We start from the raw sequence: 23,227 nt of genomic DNA on the forward strand, positions 1-23,227 counted from the left end.
GTAAGATTAAATACATAAAGTTTATTTGTATAATTTAATATAGTTAATTATTAGAGGTTTGCGTAAAATTCCGAGATTGCATTTCACTGTTTTATTCATTTTGAGGAATACTGAATGTTTTCATGCAAGTGAGATGCATGTTGGCATTTAGTCTAGAACTACAATAACCATCATGTTCACACAGCGCACACAACACCTCTGCACTTTATTTCTCTCAACATGGGGACAGGAGAGCTGTCAGTCAATAAATGTGAAAAAAAAGAAAGAAAAAAAACTTGCGTTACTTATTTTGAAAAAGTAACTTGGATATTTTGTTGTAAATTTAAAAATGTGTTATTTTAATAGTTACTTGAAAAAAAGTAATCTGATTACGTTAACTCAAGTTACTTGTAATGTGTTACCCCCAACACTGGTCATTTATTGTCATTCAGGAAGCGAGCTGCAAGGAGGCAAGAGCATCTCCCCCGACGACGACGTGTTTATCCACTTGGCGAGAACCTACTCCAACAGCCACACCGAAATGCACATGGGTGTCAGCTGTACCGACTTCACGGACTTTGTCGATGGCATCACTAACGGATACCACTGGTATCCTCTATCAGGTAATAGTGTTCAAAGCAGCATTTTAATAATTGTTCATGACATTGTGTCAGCAAATAACATGGATGATACACAACCCGTAATAAAATTAAATTTGAATAAAATGAAAAATAAAAGACTTTCAAATCACATGAGCCAATATTTTATTCACAATAGAACATAGATAACATAACAAATGTTTAAACGAAGAAATTTTACACTTTTATCCACTAAATGAGCTCATTTCAAATTTGATGCCTGCTACAGGTCTCAAAAAAGTTGGCACGGGGGCAACAAATGGCTGAAAAAGCAAAAATTTTTGAAAAGATTCAGCTGGGAGAACATCTAGCAACTAATTAAGTTAATTGATATCAGGTCTGTAAAATACGTCAAAGACGACCACAAACTCTTCAGCAGCTGGAAACCTATATCAGGCAAGAATGGGACCAAATTTCAACACCAAAACTCCAGAAACTCATAACCTTGATGCCCAGACATCTTCACACTGTTTTGAAAAGAAGAGGAGATGCTACACCATGGTAAACATGCCCCCGTCCCAACTATTTTGAGACCTGTAGCAGGCATCAAATTTGAAATGAGCTCATTTTGTGCATAAAATTGTAAAATTTCTCCATTTAAACATTTGTTATGTTATCTGTGTTCTATTGTGAATAAAATATTGGCTCATGTGATTTTAAAGTCTTTTAGTTTTAATTTTATTAAAATTTAAAAAACGTCCCAGCTTTTCTGGAATTCGGGTTGTACTTTTATCCATTTGATAATTTTATTTTACACATTTTTATATAAATAAAATGGACAGTTTGTACTCATATCAGAACATATCAGTTATCTCAAAATAGCAAAATAATTGCTGTAGCTCAGTGCTTCTTAAACCTGTCCAGGATAACCTCCACTACTGCACATTTTGGATGTCTGATTAAACTCATCAGCTCATTAGTAGACTTGAATCGGGTCTGTCCGATGAGGGAGACATACAAAATATGCAGTGGTGGTGGGGGTGTATTTATATAACAATTTAGTGTAACAATTAAAGTTATTAGAGTTAGATCACATGGTGTTTAGCAGTTTATGTGGCACAAACGCTGGAAGTAATAGTTGAATATCCTGCTCTGTTTGTACCATTCGATGGTTATGTACTAGTTGAATGTGTCGTTCTTTTAGGGGGAATGCAAGACTACAACTATGTGTGGGCACAGTGTTTAGAGCTCACACTGGAAATCTCTTGCTGCAAGTTTCCTCAGAGACACAGCTTCCTGGCCTATGGGAGGCCAACAGACCTGCACTACTGGCTTACATGCAGCAAGTACACCTAGGTAGGTACAGCATAGACACATTTGCCCACATACTGAAATATATAATTTAATCTCAATCATTACTTATGATCCACTAGAAGTGGGTGGTGGTGTTTGTGTTTAGACACACTGCCATGTGCCTGTAATTTCTTATTTTCTTGTTTCGCTGCGCTCGGGATATTTCTGGGCTGTATCCTTTGGCCTGTGGGTGTGTCGCTCCCAGACAATAACGACTTGGTATCATGTTCTGTACTTTTGACAACTCTACTTCCCAAATTGGGCTGATATCATGTCAGAGAGAAGGCAAGAGAAGGGGCCAAGTTTTAATGTTGCTAACTTAAAATTTCTGCATACCGAGCTTATATTTAGGCAATAAAAAGCTCCATTGTCAGTAGCATAGTGATGCATGAATCACTACAAAAATTGAACAATCAAAATCTATGCACTCGCATGAAACTCCCGATTGCATGGATTCCTGTTGAAAGAAGTGGATTTCTCTGAGTAACAGTAGATGTGAAAACACCTTTAGCCCTTTTATTAAGTCGAGAAGGTAGGTGATTTCAGTTTTAGCAATGAAACGTCCCACCCAGACGTAAGTGGCCACTAAATAAACAAACAAGCTAAGCATTTTTAAAAAAGCTGTTTTGCCAAACCATTTAATTGTAGCCAACAAATGAGCTAAATTTCATGTGGTATAAGCCACTGTATTATTACAGCACAATAAACATATTCTGTTACAGTTGCAATGAAATTACACACACAGCACCAGCTTAACCTTCAGTGATGTGATAGTCCCACAGCCACATGGACAAAGCCGCCGTCCACACCCATCCCAACTGTCCCCGTAACCCAGCCACAAGCAAAACATCATGACCTACGCAACCAGACCTCTTAAACAACGTTGTGAAAGAGATGGCTAACCATTGGAGAGACCTTCGATTTCTGTAATACCTCGTAGACACTATAAAATTACTGTTATTTGCGTTTGTCTGCTTGTAAGATGGTGCTGTTCACCTTTAAAAGTCACTCATATATACAAGACACCGACCTGCAACTGCAGTGTTTACATGTGACTCCATAACTGATGAAGGTCATGTAGGTTTCACAGAAAACCAGGAGAAATATTCTCCATTTTGAAAGTGAAAAAAAGAAAATGAGGTGATGGGTCGCCAAGTATGGTGTCCCGTACTCGGAATTTGTGCTCTGGATTTCACCCATCCAAGTACACACACACAGAGTGTTGAACACATAGACTGTGAAGACACACCCAGAGCAGTGGGCAGCCATTTTTGAATGATGCATGGGGAGTGATTGGGGGTTAGGTCAATGGCACCTCAGTTGTGGGTAATGGGAGTGGAAGAGAGTGCTGTTCATTCACTCCCCACACTTATGTTTCCTGCCGGTGCTGAGACTTGAACCTGCGACCTTGATTTCAGGGTACAAGTCTGACTATTAGGCCACAACTGCCCCATTTTAATAGAATGGTGGATGTTGTGTGTGATTGATAGGTGGCTGCTTGAGGCCCAAGTAAAACAAAAGTAGTAGTGACCTACCTTTTTATTAAATCAGGTCCAAATAGAAATCAAGTGAAAGAGTTTGTCTTTTGTTTTGCACAGGGGTGAAAGGAGTAGTGATGGATTCACATGGGAAGCCTGTGCAAAACGCTGTAGTTGAGGTGGCGGGAAGAAGAAACCTGTGTCCATTCAGGACCGATCGTAATGGGGAGTACTACAGACTGCTGCTGCCCGGCAACTACACCATCACGGTAAGATGGCGACCCCGTGTGGTGAATTTCAAATCTAATTTTGCTAAAAGCTTTACAGACGAGTCAGAGCATTTTTGCACATTAGTATCATTACAAAAAGTGAGAATCAATCACATTTTAAAGTGCTATTTGAGTTGTAAATGCCGGTAGCATTCCCTGAGCCGGTAACAAGTCGAGTCCCTCCGGTAGTTACAAGGCACCTTAAGAATGCGGCGCCTTGGGTTTGTTAGCCAGGGATTTATTGAGCAAATAAAGATGGAGCACAATATAAACCATGTATAATAAAAAAAACCATTGGTCACAGCTCAAGGTCAAAAGGTTCAATCACTCAGACTAAATACAAGGTTGAGATTCCTTTCTGAATGATATCTGCTGATAACGATAGTTGTGATTTTTGTTTCCATCAAGAAAATCAAAGTCCAAATGTGAAGAGGGGCCAAGTTTTAATGTTGTGTTGATTTACAGTCAAACCAAAAATTATTCAGACATTAGGTATAATTTTTTTTAGTGGGTGCAGGACACTATAGTTCATTTATGTAAGTGAGGATATCAAAATAAAGTAAACTGTGACATATTATACCAAAAATTCTTCATACAGTGGACTACCAGTAATTTGGGACCAAAAATTGACACTTTGACCCGACCATGTTTTGCTTAAGTTTTATCTGACATAATTAAGATTAATGTTTTCTGACTAAGTTTAACGCTGAGATCTTGTCATATTTGATTACTATAGTGAATAAACTGTAATAATGAATAAAATGTTTAAGATGTCTGAATAAATTTGGTATATCAAATAAACAGTTCAATAAATAAGTTAATATTGTGGCATATTTTAAACATAATATTGTCCGTTTTTGCTAAATTTTTGCCAATGAAAACATTAGCCTCTACTTCTACTTTGATCAGTTTGCACAGCGCCAATTCGTGTTTGACATCAAAGTACCGATTAGAGAGCAAATGGCTTCGTCACACACCAGTCGGTCTGCGCAGTGCTGCTTCAAGTCAAACACACCTGGTGCTTTGTTTCTGAATGAATTTGTGTATTGAGCGAATCTATTGGGTGAATCAATGAGTCAATAGCCCATTCATAAAGAGAGGCATTTACTGAATGAATCAGCTGTTAGAACGAATTAAATGAATGACTCAATGACTCACTCATTTAGACATTTACTGCCACCTACTGGCAGTTTTAGTTTCTTGTTTAAAATATTACTTCTTTACAATAGTAATTTTGGGGAGTATTATTCTTACTCACTCTCATGTCTTTTCAAAGCTGTATGACTTTATTTTGCATAACTGTTTTGAATTCAGATGCAGCTTCTGAAAAATGTTGATTCAAATAAAATATTTCTTTCTAAAGCAACATTTTGTAATGTCCATTTAATGCTTTTCTCATTTAACACACACAATGACTATCCAAATTTCTCAGCTAAAATTAATGTGATTAATTGCTTTACAGCCTTAATCAGAATATATTAGAAGACATACGAATACATTAAAACTCTAATAAATTAGAATATATACAAATAAATTAGATATATGAATATATTAGAATACATACGAATACATTGAAACGCTACGAATAAATTAAAATATATACGAATAAATTAGAATATATACGAATATATACGAATACATACGAATACATACGAATACATTAAACCGCTACGAATAAATTAGAATATATACGAATATATTAGAATACATACGAATACATTAAACCGCTACGAATAAATTAGAATATATACGAATATATTAGAATACATACGAATACATTAAACCGCTACGAATAAATTAGAATATATACGAATATATTAGAATATATACGAATATATTAGAATACATACGAGTACATTAAACCGCTACGAATAAATTAGAATATATACGAATATATTAGAATATATACGAATATATTAGAATACATACGAATATATACGAATACATACGAATACATTAAACCGCTACGAATATATTAGAATACATACGAATACATTAAACCGCTACGAATAAATTCGAATATATACGAATATATTAGAATATATACGAATATATTAGAATACATACGAATACATTAAAACGCTACGAATAAATTAGAATATATACGAATAAATTATAATACATACGAATACATTAAAACGCTACGAATAAATTAGTATACGAATATATTAGAATATATACGAATATATTAGAATACATACGAATTTCAGTAATTCATTCCTGTAATTACATTTATATTTACACTGTTGACCTCTTACACCTTAACCCAGGAGCTCCCGAACACATTCCTGGAGCCTCCCCAACACTGCATGTTTTCCATGTCTCCTTAATCAAACACACCTGATTCAGATCATCAGCTCATTAGTCGAGAGAGTAAATGGGTGTGTCAGATAAAGGAGACATGCAACATGTGCGGTGTTGGGGAGGCTCTAGGAATGTGTTTGGGTACCACTGTCTTAACCCACCCTTAAACCTACCCGTACCACCAAACCTGTCGCTAACCTTACCCGTAGCTGCAAAAGTGTTTTGCAATATGAATATAATAAATAGATTTTTTTGATGTAAGTGTATGGTAGTTAAGGCCACCTAATATAAAGTGGGAAGTTTAAAGACACAGAATAGGCATATTTACAGATATGAACATATTTTTACAGTTCTAATACATAAAAATGAATTAAGACATTGCATTAAACAATAGCCTTAGTGCAATACTCCCACACTGGCCTTGGGAGGCATTTAACTGTTCAGAAGGGAGATAGCCTATGGGAAGAAGCTGTTCCTGTGCCTAGACGTTCTAGTGCCCAGTGTACTCGCCGACCGGAAGGCAACAGTTCAAATACGTTGTGGCCGGAGTCTGTGATGATTTGACATGCCCTCTTCCTCAGGGGAGTACCAATAATCCTCTCAGCAGTCCGGATTGTCCATTGTAGTCTTCTAATGTCTGATTTGGTAGCTGAAGTTGGTGATCCACTGACAGGTGGAGGTGGGCACAAAGAGCTGAGTTAATTTGGACAGGAGGAGGTTCGGAATAAATGAAATGACATTCTGAAATAAAGAAAACAGACAATATGGAAACATGATCCCTACATTGTACCATCCTCGCATCACATTAAAGCCATTTATGATTTGGAATACAGACATACACTTCACTCCCACAGACTAAACACAAATCTACATGGACAAATTAACATACATCATTAACAGCTTTACAGCCATGACTGAACAAATAGTACTGGAAGAGGAGCACAAAAGTGATTATTTAGACATGTTACTGGTCTTTTGTCTCCAGCTGCTCAAAACTACTAATTTGTTATATTGCCAATAAAGCTAAAATGGAGTGAAATTGATGTCAGATACATGCTTTTCTCATTTGTTTTACATTCAAACAAACATTTATACATAGTTTTGACTACAGGTTGTTGCTTTGTCTACAGGTGACATATCCAGGACACAAGACCCTCACGCAGACCATTAAAGTGCCATATGGTCCAGACTCATTCTCTGCCCTGACACACAACTTCCTCCTTCAGCAGAGTGACAACAGCTTAACAGTAACACCACCACCCCAGTACTGCGCCACTCCACATCTGGAAAACACAGCAACAGATCTGATGAGGAACAGCACCCCCCTGCTGCCCAGTGTAATCATTGCACTTACCTTATTCATCCTCCAAAGACTGCTGCTGTCCTGAGATGGAGCAAAGGCTTTAATGGACACATCAAGGACAAAGTCATCTGCTTTTCTTGCACATTAATATTTTTTTTTCTTCTGTACTAAATAATGACGCCATATCTAGCATTGTCAAACAATTTGAATAAATATTATACGTGGAGCATGTAAAGACTTGATCCACAGCCTTGTTTGGTGACAGTGGTTGCAGTGCCACAGGGCGTGTTGGCAATTCTTTTACCAAGAACTGCTCAACCACTTTAACTAAAAACGTATGCGTTTTGGGGGCTTGAAAACAGATTTCAAAGTGCAAGTTTTTGAAAACAATACAGTTGAACGCAAAACCTTTAAAAAAAAAAAATCAAAGGAAAAAAGGTTTCTGTTCTTAGCACATTGTTGTCTTGTTAACGTACTGTTAGTTTCAAATTCCTTCTGCATTTCATTTAATGTTTTATAATGCTGTCAAATTTAAGATGCCTGCTTATCTGCTTTCAATATTGGAAGACCAGTTTCTACAATACTGGCATATGAAGATTATATAAGTTGAAGGGTATGTGTATACAGTTTTTAACTCTTTGAGAAACTTACTAGTCATGACTGTTTTATGATTTGAAGATGCTGCAGGTAGTTTGTCAGGCAAATGATCTTAACCTTTTGTATCTTAATGTGTATTTGCAGCTGTGTAACATGAAGACTGAAAACAACCAAGCCAAAAAAAAAAAAAAAACTGGTGCTCTTTCTACCTCACTGAGTCTCACATTACAAAGATTGGCAGTGCCTTCAAATAAACATCATAAACACAGGACTTACTGTCTGATTTTTTCACATGTATGAATATTTAAAACATTTATTTTAATATAATGAGTTGTGTAACAAATTACTGTTGCCTGGAAATAATAAAATACTATAACTTTTGAAAGGAGTAATGAGTAATATATGACTTTTTGAATAACGAGCCAAACACTGCTTAAAATGTATTACATGTTCACTGGGGGGACCCTAGTCGGGAATATAAACAAAAAATGCCTTCAAATACAAATATGTCTAATATATAATGACATTACACACATTTACATTTCCTGCCTGGCTTTTACACCCTTCGGAACCTGGTGAGTTTCCTCCCTTGGTTCAGTTCGTTTGGGCATATGTGAACATGGCAGTTGCGCTCGGATCCGCGCCAAAACAATCTCTCAGGTGGTCTTGGCCCAACTGCAAATGAACTCTGAGGCGGTTCGCTTGAGATGTGAAGCTATCTGACCCAACGGACCAATGAACCAAATGTGATTATAATAACGGAAAATGTGCTATATAAAAAGCAGCAGTGTCTGATTCTGTGAGTGAGCAGATTAGTTATCACAGTTGAAAACCAAAAGAGCACATTTTCATCTTAAAATGTTGCGTAATTGCGCTTATCTGTGCGAGAATGCTGTCCCGACAAAGCCTTGATTCGTGCTCTAGCTGCATTATAACATTTGTACAGTGTTTGCCGTGTGTCTCGACACTTAACCTCAAGACAGCACTGGGAGATCCATAGAGCGCGCGTTTGAATTTGCTGCAGTATTAATAAGAATGTAGTATATAATTTAACAGCGGGAATGATGACCTCATTCATATAGTGTCTCAACAGTTACAAATAAAGCCACAATAAGCCCATGGAGCGAACTTGTCAATCCTCTTGATGATAACTTTTTGAATAACGAGCCACGAGCTGTGAAACTCCGACCAATAAGAGGACAGTTGTACTCGCATGTAACTTGCATGAACACATACAGAACAAAACTAACAATCTATAGGTGTGAAAGTCTTTTCAAAATGGGATTTGGAGTTTACAGTGGGCCGCTAGAAGATGCAAATCGCAGAAACATCAAAAACAACAAAACTTGCTTTGTTTGGATCATTATTTGTGAAAGGCACTATACATAATTTACATACATACAGTGGGTACGAAAAGTATTCAGACCCCCTTAAATTTTTCACTCTTTGTTATATTGCAGCCATTTGCTAAAATCATTTAAGTTCATCCCCATATTGACAGAAAAACACAGAATTGTTGACATTTTTGCAGATTTATTAAAAAAGAAAAACTGAAATATCACATGGTCCTAAGTATTCAGACCCTTTGCTGTGACACTCATATATTTAACTCAGGTGCTGTCCATTTCTTCTGATCATCCTTGAGATGGTTCTACACCTTCATTTGAGTCCAGCTGTGTTTGATTATACTGATTGGACTTGATTAGGAAAGCCACACACCTGTCTATATAAGACCTTACAGCTCACAGTGCATGTCAGAGCAAATGAGAATCATGAGGTCAAAGGAACTGCCTGAAGAGCTCAGAGACAGAATTGTGGCAAGGCACAGATCTGGCCAAGGTTACAAAAAAATTTCTGCTGCACTTAAGGTTCCTAAGAGCACAGTGGCCTCCATAATCCTTAAATGGAAGACGTTTGGGACGACCAGAACCCTTCCTAGAGCTGGCCGTCCAGCCAAACTGAGCTATCGGGGGAGAAGAGCCTTGGTGAGAGAGGTAAAGAAGAACCCAAAGATCACTGTGGCTGAGCTCCAGAGATGCAGTCGGGAGATGGGAGAAAGTTGTAGAAAGTCAACCATCACTGCAGCCCTCCACCAGTCGGGGGTTTATGGCAGAGTGGCCCGACAGAAGCCTCTCCTCAGTGCAAGACACAAGAAAGCCCGCATGGAGTTTGCTAAGATGGTGAGAAATAAGATTCTCTGGTCTGATGAGACCAAGATAGAACTTTTTGGCCTTAATTCTAAGCGGTATGTGTGGAGAAAACCAGGCACTGCTCATCACCTGTCCAATACAGTCCCAACAGTGAAGCATGGTGGTGGCAGCATCATGCTGTGGGGGTGTTTTTCAGCTGCAGGGACAGGATGACTGGTTGCAATCGAGGGAAAGATGAATGCGGCCAAGTACAGGGATATCCTGGACGAAAACCTTCTCCAGAGTGCTCAGGACCTCAGACTGGGCCGAAGGTTTACCTTCCAACAAGACAATGACCCTAAGCACACAGCTAAAATAACGAAGGAGTGGCTTCACAACAACTCCGTGACTGTTCTTGAATGGCCCAGCCAGAGCCCTGACTTAAACCCAATTGAGCATCTCTGGAGAGACCTAAAAATGGCTGTCCACCAACGTTTACCATCCAACCTGACAGAACTGGAGAGGATCTGCAAGGAGGAATGGCAGAGGATCCCCAAATCCAGGTGTGAAAAACTTGTTGCATCTTTCCCAAAAAGACTCATGGCTGTATTAGATCAAAAGGGTGCTTCTACTAAATACTGAGCAAAGGGTCTGAATACTTAGGACCATGTGATATTTCAGTTTTTCTTTTTTAATAAATCTGCAAAAATGTCAACAATTTTCTGTCAATATGGGGTGCTGTGTGTACATTAATGAGGAAAAAAATGAACTTAAATGATTTTAGCAAATGGCTGCAATATAACAAAGAGTGAAAAATGTAAGGGGGTCTGAATACTTTCCGTACCCACTGTATATAGTTGTATATACATGACTACATACAGTAGTGACCAAAAGGGGATATTTGAGGGAAGAGCAGAACACTAAACTTGGTTAAGGTATTTATCTGACAAAATTGTGTGGCAAAAAAGCCAAACTACAGCCACGGGTTTTACTTTACTATGCAAAAAAACGCATAGAAAAACAAAAAGCTCATCAGTTATTACTGTTAGTTTACTAACTACTGTTTGTCTAAGCACAGCCACACAATATGATTACAAGATCTTTATCATCTTTATTATTATTATTATTTTTTTTTATAATATTCGAAGACAGGGTGAAGATAGCAATTTTTCTAAGCCAGAGATCACTTTTGCCCACTACTGTATTTATATGCCAGTAATTTATTTAAAGATATGACCTAATACCAACACCATGAATTAAAGTTGACTCAATTAGCCTACAGGTTTTAATGAAAGGCAAAAATGTCTGAAATGTACATCTATCTCATGGAATTAGTGAATAATAACCCCATGAGTTATATTAACTTAAATGTAAAAACATTTTATTCAGTTTGTTTAATATTGCTGACTGCACATCCAAATAACCTGTATTCTACATAGCAGTGGTTATGCTCCGTCTCTACAGTCTATATTTTAAGATTATAATAACTCAAATAAAAGGGATTTCATACCTCATTTTAAAAGGTTTTCATAATTCACCATTACTCACCATTGTTGTGAGTCTGTGCGAGCTGCCCATAGTGTGCCATTCCAGCAACGCAGGACAAACGGCTGAGAGACAGTTTTACAGGGTCTGGAGAGGTCTTCAGCACAGGTCAACTGATCTGTGAACATACAACATGAAGATACTTAAATCAAACAAATGGCAAAACTCATTATTTAATATTCTGTGTGTATATATTTGAAACAGTAATAAGCATTATTCCTATATTTTAAAACATAAGCTCTTATGAAACTTTTAGTGACTAGTTTCACTATGCCTGTCTTTAAATTACCGTTTCATTCAGAATTCAGCTTTATCCTTTGTGTCCTCCTACTCTTAAGCTATGTAGCTTTCTCGCTGACCTCAAATGTATCACCTTGACACTGATCTCTCATTGTCACCTGGGGCCTAATGCATATAACTTTGGATAGGTTTTATCCTTAAGGTGTGTGAATGAACAAAAGTTCAAAAAGATTTCAGATTTATGACATTGTGCAGCCAACCTGCACAAAATCCCCTTCAGAAATCCCAGTCAGCAGAAGATTGTGACGACAACGTGGCGGGCAATTCATTTAAGGTAAGGGTACACTGGACAGAATATTTTATTAGGCGGGTCGAGAACCATTAAAATTTAACACACAATATGCTGAAAATGGCTCCATTAATGTTTCGTGTCTTGTCACATTCAGTTACTTACATGAAACACATACATTTTTCAAAAGAGTGAAATTTTACTGAAAAGTACTGTCAAATTTCCATATTATTTCAGTCATTTAACATTTCTATCTTAAAGCAGTTGTCAAATATTTAATGTTAAGCTTCTTACCTCATGCTGGAATGCTTGACTTCTGTGAATAGTAGCCTAAAGTCTGCCACCTTTGATTTGATCTCAAAGACTTTGACATTGATTAACGCTGTTGATTAGCGCTGTTTATATACAGAGCAGCGCATAATGGAGAAGCAGAGCAGATTCAAGAATTTTAAATATTATGGGGAGCAATAGTAAAACATAAATAAACCGCATTGTTGTACACCATTTCATGTCACCAAATTTCACAAGTCACACTTGACATCTTAAACAGTCACATCATCTCGTGCATGGTTTCAGGTCAGATGTCTAAATTGCTAGAAAGTCTGAAATGTGACAAACTTGCAATTGAGGGAAAAAAAAATAAATAAATCATCATTACCTTTTTATCAAATCCTGATGAAAACAACATGAACCCCTTAAGAACAACGTGGATTTACTTTTAAACTAACATTTAGGTATACGTTTTAGCATGTGCAGGATGATGATGCATCCGCCTATGTGTTATTATAGGAAATAAATAGAAACCTTTGCTAATTTAGTAGTTGTAGCACAAAATGTAAAATATTAAAAAAGGGGTAAGATGGCCCCTATCTTTGAAACACACAGCACACAGACTAGGCCTGTCCACCTTATTAACCAAGTAAGAGCATGCGCGGCTATTTGTAAATTTAATGTCTGGCTTCCGGTGTCATTTGCTTCCTGTTGTGTTTAGCTGTATTTCTTACCATATCATTTAATGCGTTGTTTTAATTATAAACACGATGGGTTTTAGCGCAGTTTCACAGTTTACCTTCTTGATATTTCCCTAGAGCGGCTAAAAAAATTTGGAGTCACATTCACAGAAAACACCTTACTTCTGCGTTGAACAATAAGGTGGACAGTATACCCTGGTGAAAATATGCCTATAAGTATAGCCTATTCAATTTTGGCATACTTCAGTGTACTTGCAGACACTAATGATGATCAGTATAAAGGAGTGTTAATAATTAGTTAACTTGAAGTTTGCTCCAAGTATAGAAATAATAAATTAATTGTAAAGTACAATTTGAATGTATTTAGTGTGCTAACTTCAAATAGTACACTGAGTATATGCTTGTTTGGGGACTAATTACAGGCTCCTTAGTGAAATTAAAAAGTACCTTAATTGTTATTAGAACATTACAAATTTACAAGTAACACTTTTACTTACACTGTAAACATCATTAAGTTAACAGAATTCAAATTAACTTTTAGTTGATGAACCTAAATATAATAGTTTTCAGAGTTTAAATATTTGATTACATGCTACTTTTACCTGATTACAGTAAAGTTATGTTGTATTACTCAAATATTTTCAGTTAATGTGATTTGGAATCACCTTTCCCATGGCATTAAAGTGTTAGTTCACCCAAAAATAATTATTAATTACTCACCCTCATGTCGTTCCACACCCGTAAGACCATTTTCGGAAAACAAATTAAGATATTTTTGATGAAATCCGAGAGGTATATGACTCATCCATACACAGCAAAATAATTACCACTTTCAAGGTCCAGAAAGGTACTAAAGAAATCTTTAAAACAGTCAACATGACTGCAGTGGTTCAACCTTAATTTTATGAAGCGACAAGAATACTTTTTCATCTCGATTATAAATCAGGAGTTTAGTGCAAAGCAGCAGCTTGGAAGTGACTGCTGGTTAACATGTAGACTTAATGGGCCGTGTTTCAGTCATCATTTAATATTCATCTCATTGTCTGACAACAGAAACAGAAAAATATATAGATGAAAACAATGTTATTTGGAATTTGGCTGTATTATGTGAGCACAGAGAGTAGGAGTGAAGCAAACAAATGTAAAGGGCTGACACTAGCCAGAATGCAAATGCGCATGATGTCATGGATGTGCTAATTAGCGCATGACGTTATCTAGTGACATTTATGGCTCGTTTCCACCGAGCGGTATGGTTCAGTACGGTATGCAATTTTTGCTGTTTCCATTGTCAGAAGTTTGTAAATGGTACCCTAATTCCGAACCATACCACCACTTTTTTGGGACCCTTCCACTGGGGTACCTAGCACAATAGTAGCAGTAGTACTGGTACCAAAAGGGTGGAGCTACACTCACTGCAGAACGTTGATTGGTTGACAGAGAATCATCACTTGCGCGTGCTACAAGGGGAATGGCTGTTTTTCCTTCAGCCTTGTCTCAAACAAAGCTGGTGTATGTCCTCCATCGTTGTTTACTGTCACTTTCTTCTTCATGCGAGAATGATGTCGACCTCTACTTTCTCGCATACACCATGCCTATCAAGTAAGGGTACTGTTGGTGGAGGAAACGCAAGCCGGATCAAAGTTTACCATCCCAAATCGAACTGAACATACCGTTAGTGACTTTTCAAACAGGCTTTGAATTTCCATTAAGGCTGCACGATTAATCAAAATTAACCAAAATCACGATTTGACAGTGCGATTATGAAATCACAAAGGCTGTGATTTTCGATTTTTAATTAAATAAATATATGCACAGCGTGTTAGTGAAGAGTTAGTCTCACGCAGCCAGAGCTTCAGACTGATGGCAGAAGGTCTGGACTCTATCGCAGCTTTCGTTGGCCAAGGACTGCCCAAGATGACGTTTGACTGACATATAACAACAAATCACAGTACGTTTTGTTCCGCCTCATGTTTAGGGGCATGAAAATGTAAAAGTCGATGTCCTTAGAATAATAGATCGAAGTGCATCTAATGAATTATTCATTCAAGAAAGTTTACTGCAACAATGGAGCCGCAAACTTTACATGCTTTTGAGAATCCAGTGTTTAGCTGATCCTGGAAAGCGTTCGTTGTCACAGTTGTAAACACAAGGGCATTCTTCTTCCACAAGGGGGTTTGGCAAGTTGCAAATTTAAATAACTAAAACAGTTCCAACATTTACCTCAGAGTTTGCCCGCTGTGTCATGGACTGGTGTATAAACAAGATGATAAGTTACAAACCTATGAAGCAGAAAAGTTTTAAACGCTTTAAAGTATAAAACATTGCAACTATAAAGAGACATTTAACATTTAATGTGTAAAAATGATTAACTGAAAGATATTTTTACTTACTTTTACCTCAGCACACAGTAGCAGCTGGCCGTTCGCAGAACTCTGACTTATCAAGCAAAATTCCAAAATAGAACAAGCACTGTGAATGATTTCAACCAAAAGGGCTGGTGGTACATGTTGATGAGTCAACCTCATTTCAATCTTGAATGTATGTTTTATTTTCAGACGAACACACTAATGTTGAAACAATAGAAATAGGCCTAAGTAGTTATAATTAATAATGTAAGTTATAATTTTTTTGTTAAAGTTCTGTTTACTTAAATCTCAAAGAGTTCAAATTAACCAAAAATAATCAGTATCAACATCAAACTTCAGAAAACTCTCAGATTTCATCAAAAATATCTTAATTTGTGTTCCGAAGATGAACGAAGGTCTTACGGGTTTGGAACGAGTAATTAATTAATTCAATTCTATTTCTGGGTGAACTAACCCTTTAAAATGGAAGAAAATGTCACAGGAACTGAAAATATAAGTAGAATAAGTAGATTTTTTTGAAAATTCTATTTAATTACTTTGAACAGGTGGGTTTACAGTAGCTCAACTTTGTACAACACACTTTCAACATTACATAACTTACACAATGCAGTATTTTAAATGTGTTACCAGTAGTCTTTACTAAAGGCTGAATTACTTGGGGGACTATCCCCAATGCTGAACTTGTTTCCAAGTCCACTGAAATAAATAACATAACGTTATTAATGGAAACAATTCAATAACAAGTCCAACAATTTTTATTTTATCTTTACATGGTTTCAGCATTATAAAACTGAACAAAATGATCTTCTTAAATCAGAGCTGTAGAACAGAGGCTACTCTGCATCAAGAAAGTTAAAGAGACATTTAAATTCCAATGAGAATTGTAAAATGATACTTCTCTGCCAGTATAAACTTAATAAATATACACGTAAATCACAATTACAAGAGTACACTTCATAGCGCATAGTGCTTTCAACGCATTATGAAGTGAATGAAGTGAAGTGAATTCCAAGCATGAATATGTAAAATTTCACTCAAATTTAATGTAAATTATATTACAACTTCAGGATATTAATTAAAGCATTTTATAATATACTTTCAGAGCATTTTAATGACAATTTTAAGCATAGAGTTTAAAATAAGCTATACCTAAAATATATATTTTTTTAAATAAAGCTCAAACAAGTACACTTTAAAAATTAAACATAACTTTCACTAAGTATAGGCTATATTCTTCTAAAACATTTTTAGAAAACATATGCCTACTAAATTACAATTATTTTAGAGTGTGTTAAACATTTTATTGTGAAAACAAGTAAAAGCATGATGTTAATACAGCAGCCTACTTTTTATATAAATAAAAATGATAAAATTCTTTGTTACAAAGTACTACTGAAAAGGGAATATATTTGAAATACAATAAAGCCTTTTTTTCACCGGGGTATAGGCTACTTAATTAAATCGTAGCCTTGATTTGATAAAGACACTAAGAAATATTGTTCTGTCTATTTTAGTTCCTTTGACAGATGCTTTGACAAAGCAATGGCGCAAAACATTGTGAAACTGTAGCAGGCCGCCAGAGTCTACGTAATTATCGGGAAACGCTGTATAGCTCCCATTATACCTATTAAGCTTATTTCTGCCACAGAAAATGGTTCTGACTTTTTTTCCTCACAATTTGAATTTATCTCTCACCATTCTGGAAAACAAAAGTCAAAAATGCGAGTTAGAACTAAACTCAGAATTGCAAGATTTTCGAGTATATAGCTTATCACGCAGTTCTTTTCCTCAGAATTGCAAGGAAAGAAATTCAGAATTATTGAACCACAACCAAATACACATTAAACCCTATTAAAGGGTTAGTTCACCCAAAAATTAAAATTCAGTCATTAATTATGTCGTTCCAAACCCATAATAAAAATCTGAGTGATTTCATTGACAGCTATGCAACTATCACTTTGACGCTTCAAAAAGTTCATAAAGAGATTGTAAAACTATATCAACTGAGTGGTTTAGTCCAAATTTTCTGAAGAGACGATCGCTTTATGCACTGAACAAATTTAATTTAGGCTTTTATTCACATATAAACATTCAGGCATGTTTGCTTGACATGTGAGAACCAATGAGGTTCATTCTCGCGTGGTATGCAGCTTCCGCAAGAACCAACGAGATTTGTTCTCGCGCATCATGTACGGTTGAGCTTCTGTTTATGTTCGCTGATCAATGTTTTTATGTGAATAAAAGACTATTCAATCTGTTTATCATATAAAGCGATCATGTCTCTTCAGAAAATTTGGACTAAACAATTCATGGATAAGTTTTACGATCTCTTTAATGAATTTTTGAAGCGTCAAAGTGGTATGTGCGTAGCTGTCAATAAAGTGTACAGAACTGGCTCAGATTTTATTAAAACTATCTTAATTTGTTTTCCGCAGATAAACTAAAGTCTTGCGGGTTTGGAACAACACGAATGTGAGTAAAATGATGACATAATTTTCATTTTGGGTGAACTAACCCTTTAAGGCAACAAACGCGACCACGCTAAGTTTGTTACATCAAGCGAGAGAACTAAGTTACCCAAGTTCAGTGACAAACAACGCTCTGCTAATTATTTCACATGACATTACACAACTTACCTGGGCAAAGACAACGAACAAACAAGGAAGAGGCGAGCAGTAAAAAGGCGTAGGCCTACATTTCAGTTAGCAACAACTCTCCGAACTCACACAAGCACCACGCCAATCATGTGCATGTGACGCGAAAAGCCGCACCCGCGGGAATTACACGGGGTGCACTTGGTAGTTATGTAACCAAATATTTACGCCAAATTAATCATTCAAGAGACACCGAAAAAAAGCAGTCCTTGCAGTGTAGCTGCAGAATACATTCTGATCCAATAAGGCTGAACATCAAGGACCATGACCAAAATTCCATAACATCCCTTCAGGGCAATTTGAGCCTGTATAAACCACCCTTACGGTTTCAAAAGGGGCTGTGAAATGATGCATTTCTTTTTTAAAACCATGAAGAAATGAAGCAAGTGGAAGAATGACTAAAGTCTTGCATCGGGTCAGGAACGTAAGGTTATTGAAAGAAAAAAAGAACAGCTAATATTTCTTTCCATGACCTAAATATTTCTGCAGGTGGCAGTATTGCTCTTTCTCACAGCCATTGGCTTATTGTCTCTCATACATAAGAATTCTTTCTTTCCACAATGCCTTTCTATCAGGCACCCAAATCATAGCAAATTGACCAATATATGCAAAAAAACATCTAAAGACTAAAAATTAAATGGACAATCCCTCACTAAATAATATGAAATTCAGATATGCAATCCCTCACTTAATTATATTAAATATTTTTGACACATTTACATTCATTTTGTTCTATTTGTAATGTAATCATTATTAATAGTTTAACAAGTTAATTATTTAATTAATTATAATCTTAGTTTACTGCATTTAATTTATATTAATTTGACAAGTGAATATAATTACTAATTAATTTATGAGAATTAATCCAATAATACTTCCCCCACCCCACCCAAAACCACCATGATTGATTTTAACAAACAGATATTTATTAGACCAGTTCTTTTTATCCATTTCAGTAAACATAAATGTTTTAACCGCATTGCTTCTGTGTGAACAGATTGCCTATGGTGGAATGACTTCAGATGCCCTCTACTTCTTCCTAAAGTGAATTATGCTCATTTTCTTTCTGAGTTCAAAAGAGGCTCTTGTGCAAACAGCCTTAATGTAGCGCAGAACATAAAAACAAAGGAACTATTTGCTCCTCTCTGTGGCTCTGAGCAGCTGTGGGCGTTAAAGAAACTACAAATTGGACCACCTCCACTCCAGAGCTCATTTAAATGTACTTTAACAAGCAATACATATTAACAAATCTCTAATCATGTTTGTCTACACCTTCTTATCTAAGAAGACAATCCAAAACATAAGTCAGAAACAAGTTTTTTGGGACAGAATTCAATGTGACAGCTTGAGTTACTAAGTTTGGAAGCAGTATATTTTCTTCTTTATTCAGTCAAGGAAGTAAAACTACATTAAAGCCTGAGGCATCCGACGTTCAGTTGTTATGAGTCACTGTGAAATATTCGTGTTTCTAGACATAAATTGGATGAGTTGTTTTATTCCAATGAATGTATTCAGAGAACAGAAAGAAGAGGGCACTCTGAGGTGTTATTGAACATGGAGAAAAATCAAAGGTGGAAAATATGTATGTGGTCTTCAGAATTAAATTACTGTATTACTGTAGAGTTTGATCAGACTGTCCTACATTTAATATTTAATATAGGACTGTCTATATATTTAATATTTTTAATAATATATTATGTACAATATATAATTTAGGCTGATCTAACCTAAAGTAAACATTGTGACAGCTGACAGCCTCACTGAATTTTTTAAATCAGGAAAAACAAACACTTTCAGGATGTGTTAATGATTATAAATGCACATTTTAAATGAGACTAGGAGTCTTTTTGGCTTCAGAATTTGGGTTTGTGCCCAACAGATTGTGTTTATCCACACCTGCGCAAAACAAAATCACATGCCTGCCTTCTTTCATGAGCTGCGTTAATGATCAAATATGTAAATGACTAGATATTAATGTTGATTTGAGTTAAATTTTAACCATCTTATATTTATTATCTTATTATGTGTGAAGAAAGAGTGTGAAGTGATACAAGAGACAGTGTAGGAGACAGTTGCAGGTGACAACAGTTTAGTGAATCAGAATCAAGCATTCTAGAAAGTCATGTAAATAAATAAATAAATATTACTGTCCCTTAGTCAGACTTTTATATAAGCTGCGTTTCCACCGCAGGAACTTTTCCCAGGATCTAGGGACTTTGGGGTGGTACTCGATGTGTTTTGACGGCAGGAACCAGGGTCTAAATGAAGTTCAGAGTAAAAGTTTCCTCCTCAGAAAGTCCCTGCTCACGAGGTAGTACTTTTTCAAAGTTCAGGAACTTCCGGGAGTGGGAATTGGTTGGCTCCACGCAACATTTTATTTCAACCACCAATTTTAAAAGTCTATTGCTTAGCTTGCAGTAAGAGTTGTTTGCTAATCAAATCAACAATTGAGTTTAAAAAATACGACCAATGGACCGACAACGAGGTTCAGGCTTTATTAAGCTTATATATGGAGGACGAAATCCAGCGGGAACTGGAAAGTGTCGCGCAGTCCTACGTCACCGGACTTAATCTTCACAGTACTTTAGACAGCGATGCAACGCAGACAGCAACAGGTCTAGGGGGGAAAAAGTTCCTGGGAAAAAAAGGTTCCTGGGACAAATTGTTCCAGGTAATTTCAGTGGAAAAGCGGCTATAGATAAGATTTTGGTGGCACTGTCAACTAAACTTCACTAAAACTCAAAACCAAGCAGATGGCCACTCTGTTTTAATTTAATGGATACGGTTCTGTGCATAATAAACTGTAAGATTAAAGAGTTTGTTATTTTAATGGAATATTTTTAAATGCATGATTTTGTTCCAAATGAAAAGTGGTGATGGTGAAATACAGTCAGATCCCTTTACGGTCTGGTACAGATCAATGCATAATGCATATGAAATGCAGGATATCTAGTCAATTTGTTTTGGCAGGGAACATTGGCTGGTGGATGTCTGGCAATCGACTGTGCAGCAATCAGAATAAGAGCTGGACGCTCGAACACACACCTGTAATATTCAGAAACCCCAGAGAGACGTCCATGTGCGTGGGCTGGTTTGTTCACGGTTAGAGAGACAACAGACTGAAAAGCTTTAAATGATTTAACTGCTACAAGCGGCGCGAACTGTCAGCTCGCGACTCTTTTGATATTTTCATAAAAGATTATGCTAAATTATGTTGGTTTTAATTATAAACCTACTAACTTCCCATTCCTCCTGCATAAGCTGACAAAATGTCTTTCACACGGTGTGTTTACATTTACGGTCGGTCATGTTCATAGCAGATGCTTTTCTTATCATAGTGACTTACAAGAGCACAAAAGTACATAAACTGGCAGCTAGCTGAGAAAACACGACGCTCGCTGAACCAGACCTCCGTTTCTCACCACACGCCTTTAACTAACAAACACAGACATGAAATTCTCAACATAATCTGGCTTTATACATTTTAATTACCTGTTCTGTGGAACAATAATGTGAATTATGAACCAGCCGCTGAAAACACATTGGTAATTGCACTGTCATTTGTTTCTGCAAAGCTGATTGCTGAAATTATCCTTCAACCCCAGGCTTTGTTTGGAAGCGAGGCCGACTTGTTTGTGTGTTTGTTGAATTGAACTAGATGGTTGCTTTGCACTATTGACATGCCTCTCAGGTGCTGGACTCATGTGGTGGGTGATAAGACGGGCTTCCAATCAGAGTGAAAGAGCTCAACATTCAAGTCAGGTGAACTTGGTCTGAATCCCTCGGTGAGACTCGGCATACTGATATTAAACCTTTGCTAGCTAAGGATTTATTAATTGTTCATTCAAATCTGCCTTATTATTACCAGTGAAGTGATCTCATGTTGTTTTAAACCAATTGCACCATTATTTCTGCCAATAAGAAGGAGAATATTCCTCATGAACATCCTTTAAACTTGACACCTCATTCATTATTGTATGTTGCGCTTTCATTACAGTACCGATCCGATCAGATGAAACAATAACAGCCTCAGGATTCATTCAAAAGGTAATGAAACATTACCTCTGAAGACAACAAAGCAAAAACAATAAGACGGGGGGACGTCGATACGTGCCTCTATTTGTGGTCAGTGAATGTAATGGTGTGTTAATGATGACTGAACAAATATGGAGGAGACGAGGTGAGATTCTCATTGACTGCTGCTATCGGACACATTATTAGTCTAATTGGAAGCGAGACGCAGCCGGTCTTACGTTAACAATCCCGGAATGGCTAATAGTCCCTGAAATCTCATCGCATGTGGGACAAATCAGACATCTGGCCAGCAAAATGAAGGGTGGAAAGAAAAACAAATTAGTTTTATTATGAACAAATGACGACGAGCAAATGCATTCATTACTGTGTGTGACTGAGATGCAATAAGACAAATGACTTTTGGTGCTATCCTTTACTTGCTATCCTGAAAGAAACTGTTAATTAGTCAGTTCAAGGTCACATGCAGCCGTGAACGAACATATTCTGCATAGAATTTGTCAGCTTATTGGAATATCGACTTAACAAAGAATCCATTCTGCAACCTAAATCAGATCTATCTTTTACGATAGAAGTACTTCAGACATAAAATGCGATAATAAGCGCCTGGTAACTTATTGTTCACCAAACAGGCAAAGCAGCAGATCTCAAGTCAGTTTGAAGTGAAAATCATTGTGATAGTTTTGCAGCTATATTAGCTCCTCTCTGTTTTTATGCGGCGGATCATCCGCCCTCCTGGTGGAGGTCCTCATTATCTTGTTCTACCCACATGCTATTTGAATTATTTGCCCTGCTCGATTTGGCAGCATCAGGCCGACTCCATCATATGCCACTGGTGTGCAGACACACACGCAGAGCTCAAAATAATGCTGACACATCGTCACAGTTGATTGAGCAGGAAACTTGTTAAAGGCAAAACGGGTGACACAAAAGTCCAATGCAGAAGCAAAGAATCAATCGATTCTTTCCTAGGCTTTTTTTTTATTATTATTATAATTTTAAATGCCAATGTGACGTACTGTATCTTCAAGCTGGATAAAACATTTTGAATTATATTTATCCACTATCTGACTTGTGATGCAGCCTGGAATAAATCACACCATATTCGTTCATTTGGCCATTTCGTTCAACTGGTTCACT

General features: G+C 36.7%; 1 protein-coding gene and 1 long non-coding RNA gene across 3 annotated transcripts in view; one reads left to right on the forward strand and one right to left on the reverse strand.

Moving 5' to 3' along the window:
• cpm (carboxypeptidase M) overlaps positions 1 to 8,132 on the forward strand; it is a 41,347-nt gene extending 33,215 nt beyond the window's left edge. The window contains 5 exon segments of the mRNA XM_051891372.1: positions 432 to 602; positions 1,762 to 1,836; positions 1,839 to 1,913; positions 3,509 to 3,657; positions 7,092 to 8,132. Coding sequence (XP_051747332.1) covers positions 432 to 602; positions 1,762 to 1,836; positions 1,839 to 1,913; positions 3,509 to 3,657; positions 7,092 to 7,349 — 728 coding nt within the window. The 3' untranslated portion in view covers positions 7,350 to 8,132.
• The window catches only part of LOC127511044 (uncharacterized), a 46,306-nt gene continuing 28,737 nt past the window's right edge, over positions 5,659 to 23,227 (reverse strand). The window contains exons 6-9 of one of the 2 annotated variants that reach the window (XR_007929823.1): positions 11,539 to 11,653; positions 7,057 to 7,244; positions 5,780 to 6,702; positions 5,659 to 5,739 (exon numbers count right to left, since the gene is read on the reverse strand). This is a non-coding gene — a long non-coding RNA (uncharacterized LOC127511044). The remainder of the gene's footprint in view (positions 5,740 to 5,779; positions 6,703 to 7,056; positions 7,245 to 11,538; positions 11,654 to 23,227) is intronic. The other variant, XR_007929822.1, reaches the window with a different exon arrangement.

Source organism: Ctenopharyngodon idella, chromosome 4, assembly GCF_019924925.1.
Source record: "Ctenopharyngodon idella isolate HZGC_01 chromosome 4, HZGC01, whole genome shotgun sequence".
Classification (NCBI taxonomy): domain Eukaryota; kingdom Metazoa; phylum Chordata; class Actinopteri; order Cypriniformes; family Xenocyprididae; genus Ctenopharyngodon; species Ctenopharyngodon idella.